Source organism: Cryptomeria japonica, chromosome 2 (assembly GCF_030272615.1).
Source record: "Cryptomeria japonica chromosome 2, Sugi_1.0, whole genome shotgun sequence".
Classification (NCBI taxonomy): domain Eukaryota; kingdom Viridiplantae; phylum Streptophyta; class Pinopsida; order Cupressales; family Cupressaceae; genus Cryptomeria; species Cryptomeria japonica.
This window is the reverse complement of record NC_081406.1, coordinates 177,487,141-177,493,534: the sequence shown is the minus strand read 5'-3', so window position 1 is coordinate 177,493,534 and position 6,394 is coordinate 177,487,141. Positions and strand designations below refer to the sequence as shown.

At 35.4% G+C, this 6,394-nt stretch overlaps 1 protein-coding gene across 1 annotated transcript; it reads left to right on the top strand.

Moving 5' to 3' along the window:
- The first annotated feature begins 4,646 nt into the window (after positions 1-4,646).
- LOC131051945 (patatin-like protein 2) lies at positions 4,647-6,174 on the top strand. Its single transcript, XM_059213594.1, has 7 exons — positions 4,647-4,778; positions 4,872-4,938; positions 5,072-5,172; positions 5,273-5,338; positions 5,461-5,682; positions 5,805-5,980; positions 6,075-6,174. Exons 1-7 carry the CDS (start codon positions 4,647-4,649, stop codon positions 6,172-6,174), a joined length of 864 nt encoding a protein of 287 aa, XP_059069577.1.
- The last annotated feature ends 220 nt before the right edge of the window (positions 6,175-6,394 follow it).

Genomic DNA, 6,394 nt, shown 5'->3' with positions numbered 1-6,394 from the left:
AACTTTGAGATTATGCATCATTAATTGATGAGTCCTTCAAGATCATGGCACGAGCCTCCACCGGTATTTCGTGCAAGTGGATGCATATTTTAAAATTATTAACATGCGCGCCCATCCCCTACAACTTATCTTCCACACAGTTGCCTTCCCATCTCATGTCACAAAACCTGACGTCTCCCAGAAAGGAAGGAGCTCGTGACACTTGGCAATGAGAGAATTAATTTTCCAATCCGGTTTTGTTTCCTTTCTAAGCATCCTGATGGTATTTCTTAAGTCACCTTCAATAATGGCACACTTAAGTCCCTTTTTCCAAGCCATGATCAACCCATAATAAACAACTGCCACTTTAGCCATATTGTTGCAACTCAATTTTTGAAGTGTTTGTGGAATTGTAGATCCCTATAGGTGGTTTGTTATTATGGTAGATTCCTATATCTCTTTTTTACGAAAAAACCAACGAAACGTGAGTCATGTGAGACACAAACAACACTTTATCACGAAAACGTAAAGTATTAAAATTTGGGGTTATTAAAAAATAATTATTTGGCAGCATTTAAAACATATATAGAAGGCCCAAACCTATACGAGTGAGATACACAAATGGCCATAAACATATATAATTTCAAGAAAAGGGCACGCTAAGAGTGTCAAATTAAAATAGATTTTTTAGTATCTCTTGCTTCCCAAAAACCAACGAAATCTAAGCCATGTGAGACCAAAAAAATGCTTTTTCATGAAAATATGAAGTATTAAAAATTGAGGTTATTCTCCCCAACCTGATCGACAAGAGACTTGTCCCTAGAAAGTTTTGTTCATCAAATCTGAGAAGACACGGACCCATCAATATCTTTACTGAGTAAGCTTTTCTTTTGAGAAGGTGATTAATGACATAAAAGACATCTGAGATCTTATCCGCCGCAACTGGGGATATTATTTATGAAGACAAACCTAATTCTCCTTCAAAATATTTATGATTACCATTTTCCAAATTAATTTTCATCGCGTCAACAACTTTGTGTGAAGGTTAAGGCAGTGCATTTAACATTTATTCCTTAAAAGTACAACAATGAGTGCCACCAGGTGATAAGTGCTCCCAACAGAAAGGTGGATGCCATCTACAATCCTCCTATATGAACATTGTTGACATCATCTATGAAAGCACGGGATAATGGAATGAAGAGCAAAATCCAACAAATCTGCAAAAACAAGAAAGCTAGATAATAATTAATTTGACATGTCCCGAGCCAAAGCCATAGCTAGGTCGATTTCCTCATTAGCTTCAATATGATTGAAGAAAATATAACCTTCAAGAAGTCTACAACCCTTATTCACCAAGGCATCTACCACGGTTTTGACTTCTCTAAAATAATGTGATATAGTTTATGCTTCAAACACTAGTAATAAACTCCAAGACTCGTACTTAATACACCTAATTTTCCAGCTTGGAGCGTCTAGCTTTTTAAGTGCAAAGATCATATACATAAAGTCCCCCTCTATGTTAAGATTCCTAACTCTGTATTTGATTGCCAATCTTCTCCCAAACACTAAAGCAAGAGCCTTCGCCCCGTTGTTAACATTATTTTGGGTTTCTTAAATGTGTAGAAAATTTGTATCTCTTAAGCTACCTCGGAAGTCAATTCTAATAGGGGGTAAATTGAGAAAATTAAGGTTGTTAGGCAATTTTTGATATCCCAACCAATGTGCCTTTGGTTGCATTTAGGACACTTGAGGTAATGGTTAAAAGGGGTGTTTTAATTTTTTTGAGGGGTCGGATGGATGGTTTGTTACAAAGTGAAGGAAGAAAGAAGGATAAAAAGAGGGTTGCATACCGTTTTTATAGCTACGCAGCACACTCTTAGAGGTAAACCCTATTAATTTTATTTTGTTGATCTTCAATTTATTAGTTCTATTAACAATCGTGTGGCTATTCAAAATTAATCTAAATACAAGTACTTAATTCTACAATGTTCCAACAACTAAATGTATATTTAAATTCGATGAACATCATATATATATATATATATATATATATATATATATATATATTTCGTGCAAGTGGATGCATATTTTAAAATTATTAACATGTCCGCCCGTCCCCTACAACTTATCTTCCACACAGTTGCCTTCCCATCTCATGTCACAAAACCTGAAATCTCCCAGAAAGGGAAGGAGCTTGTGACACTTGGCAATGAGAGAATTAATTTTCCAATCTGGTTTTGTTTCCTTTCTAAGCATCGTGATGGTATTTCTTAAGTCACCTTCAATAATGGCACACTTAAGTCCCTTTTTCCTAGCCATGATCAACCCATAATAAACAACTGCCACTTTAGCCATATTGTTGCAACTCAATTTTTGAAGTGTTTGTGGAATTGTAGATCCCTATAGGTGGTTTGTTATTATGGTAGATTCCTATATCTCTTTTTTATGAAAAAACCAACGAAACGTGAGTCATGTGAGACACAAACAAAACTTTATCATGAAAACGTAAAGAATTAAAATTTGCGGTTATTAAAAAATAATTATTTGGCAGCACTTAAAACATATATAGAAGGCCCAAACCTATACGAGTGAGATACACAAATGGCCATAAACATATATAATTTCAAGAAAAGGGCAAGCTAAGAGTGTCAAATTAAAATAGATTTATTAATATCTCTTGCTTCCCAAAAACCAACGAAATCTAAGCCATGTGAGACCAAAAAAATTCTTTTTCATGAAAATATGAAGTATTAAAAATTGAGGTTATTCTCCCCAACCTGATCGACAAGAGACTTGTCCCTAGAAAGTTTTGTTCATCAAATCTGAGAAGACACAGACCCATCAGTATCTTTAATGAGTAAGCTTTTCTTTTGAGAATGTGATTAATGACATAAAAGACATCTGAGATCTTATCCGCTGCAACTGGGGATATTATTTATGAAGACAAACCTAATTCTCCTTCAAAATATTTATGATTACCATTTTCCAAATTAATTTTCATCGCGTCAACAACTTTGTGTGAAGGTTAAGGCAGTGCATTTAACATTTATTCCTTAAAAGTACAACAATGAGTGCCACCAGGTGATAAGTGCTCCCAACAGAAAGGTGGATGCCATCTACAATCCTCCTATATGAACATTGTTGACATCATCTATGAAAGCACAGCATAATGGAATGAAGAGCAAAATCCAACAAATCTGCAAAAACAAGAAAGCTAGATAATAATTAATTTGACATGTCCCGAGCCAAAGCCATAGCTAGGTTGATTTCCTCATTAGCTTCAATATGATTGAAGAAAATATAACCTTCAAGAAGTCTACAACCCTTATTCACCAAGGCATCTACCACGGTTTTGACTTCTCTAAAATAATGTGATATAGTTTATGCTTCAAACACTAGTAATAAACTCCAAGACTCGTACTTAATACACCTAATTTTCCAGCTTGGAGCGTCTAGCTTTTTAAGTGCAAAGATCATATACATAAAGTCCCCCTCCATGTTAAGATTCCTAACTCTGTATTTCATTGCCAATCTTCTCCCAAACACTAAAGCAAGAGCCTTCGCCCCGTTGTTAACATTATTTTGGGTTTCTTAAATGTGTAGAAAATTTGTATCTCTTAAGCTACCTCGGAAGTCAATTCTAATAGGGGATAAATTGAGAAAATTAAGGTTGTTAGGCAATTTTTGATATCCCAACCAATGTGCCTTTGGTTGCATTTAGGACACTTGAGGTAAAGGTTAAAAGGGGTGTTTTAATTTTTTTGAGGGGTCGGATGGATGGTTTGTTACAAAGTGAAGGAAGAAAGAAGGATAAAAAGAGGGTTGCATGCCTTTTTTATAGCTACGCAGCACACTCTTAGATGTAAACCCTATTAATTTTATTTTGTTGATCTTCAATTTGTTAGTTCTATTAACAATCGTGTGGCTATTCAAAATTAATCTAAATACAAGTACTTAATTCTACAATGTTCCAACAACTAAATGTATATTCAAATTCAATGAACATCATATATATATATATAGAGAGTTGGATCAAAATTTCATGATAGTTTACTAGTGTATACATATAGAGAACTTCTTGTAAATAAAAATTTTCTTGTATTACTATATTGTGAAATTAGGAGAAGCTACAAAATAATTTCATTTATCCTAAAGACTAAAATAGGCATCATTAATCATGTTTATATCAATTTACTCGACTTCAAATGCTAAAGACTAAAATATATAGTGCGCATGATTCATCTTAATAGGAATACATGGCATCAAGGTAATTTTTAAGGAAACACGTAACTGTCCCACTTTATACGTCAAATAAAATTGAAACACGACACATCGTGTAATTCGGCAAAATATTTTTTACCAGATAGCCGACGGCTAGGAAACGAAAAAGACCCGAGAACAGTGTAATGTCACATTAAACATACTTTAATTTAAATTCTCGATGATGATAAGGTGGAGACGTGAAAAGAAAGGTTTGTTTATGGCATTTTCGGGCTGCTCGCAGACCGATGGATAATGATTATTTAACATGTTTTTATATAGAGCCATGTACCATGTGCTCGTAAGCTCCATCTATCCTCTATATATGCATAGTTATTGTAGGGGCAAATTCAATATAGCTAATTCCTTGTAAGTCTGTCCATACATTCTTCCAATTCTTGCAATCGATGTCGAATCAGGAGCTTCTTCCAATCGATGTCTCGGGGGACGTGGGTGCTAGAATCCTGAGTGTCGATGGAGGAGGAGTACGGGGTCTTATTCCTGTGCAATTACTCAAATTCTTAGAGCACCAGTTGCAGGTACAGTTTATAAATTGTATTCTTTTGCTGCACAATTCATATAGTTTTATTTGCACAAATGTATTACTTACTGAAATGCTTCGTTTTTATCAGAAATTGGATGGGGAAGATGCCAGACTAGCAGATTATTTCAATATAATGGCAGGTACCAGCACTGGAGGTCTCATCACCACAATGTTAGCCAATGAAGATGAAGAATAGACGAGGATGATTCTTACGATGATATGTGCAGGCGAAAGTAGATCCGCTGAAGAATCCACATCTAATGGACGTATGCCTCTCCACAACTGCAGCTCCTACCTATTTTCCATCTCACCAGTTTACAACAAATTCCAGTGACGGAAAGACCCAAGTTTTTAACTTAGTAGATGGAGGAGTAGCGGCTAATAATCCTGTAATGCCTGCTTGTATTATGAGTAGAGATTTTGATCAGATTTTTATTTCACATCAATAAACTATTATAAGGTTCTCACAATAATTTTCTAATTATGCAGACCTTGATAGCAATGAACTTAGTCACTCGAGCAGTTCATCAGGATACAAGAATAGTCGACAAAAAGGTATTGTATTGTATTGTATTTTGATACTATTTAGAATAAACATCTCATATAAAATGAATGCTTGATGCTGGGAAATATTAATTAGAAGCTCAACTATGTTAACCAGAGGTTGTTATTTACAGGAGCACCTTGACCACTTTGTTGTACTTTCTCTTGGAACGGGATTAGAAGAGGGTATTGAATGGGACGCAAAAAAGGCTGCCACATGGGGAAGCTTGAAGTGGATTACTCACGATGGAAGAACACCTCTCATAGAATCTATCATGAATGCAAGTTCAGACATGGTCAACATTCATACAGCTTTGATGCTCCATCATGTCAAAGAAAACTATCTTAGAATCCAGGTCTTTTTCATAGTTTCCAATAATGTTCCTTGAAACGATAAGGCCTCTAGATCTATAATTCTACAGACCATGTTTCTGCTGTAATTTTCTGTATGGTTAACATGTGGGCTTTCATACTATAGGAATGGCAACTAAAAGGAAGCGAAGCAAAGATGGACCTCAGTACGGATGAGAACCTGAGGAATCTTGTGAAGAAAGGCCAGGAACTATTGGATAAGCGTGTTAGAAGTTTAAATTTGGAGACTGGGCGTCCTGAGACAGTGAAGAACGACTACACAAACAGGATGGCATTGACTAAGTATCTCCCATAACTCTCTAACTCTTCCTTGTATTTTCAGATCCTAGTTTCCTATCATTTTGTTCTCACCATAACTATCATTTCCACTTGCCAGAATGGCTGAACAACTCTCCAAGGAGAAGAAGTTGAGGGATAAACGGAGCGCATCTTCTGCACTTTCTATGAATGGCCATAGTGTTGGAATAAACATCTGAACTTCTTTCTTCCATTCCAATCACACCTTACGCTAGAATTTTGTGTAGACTTTTTAATTATAAAACATATCCGGGTGTTGGTGAGCCACACAGCTGATTTATGTAGTGGTAAATACAGCAATTCAAGATTTAGCTGTGTTTTTGCCAACTAATAGATGTCATTTCACTGTGTTTTTTTTTTATAGCTAAATTATTATTTTATGTTCTCCAAATATTAATA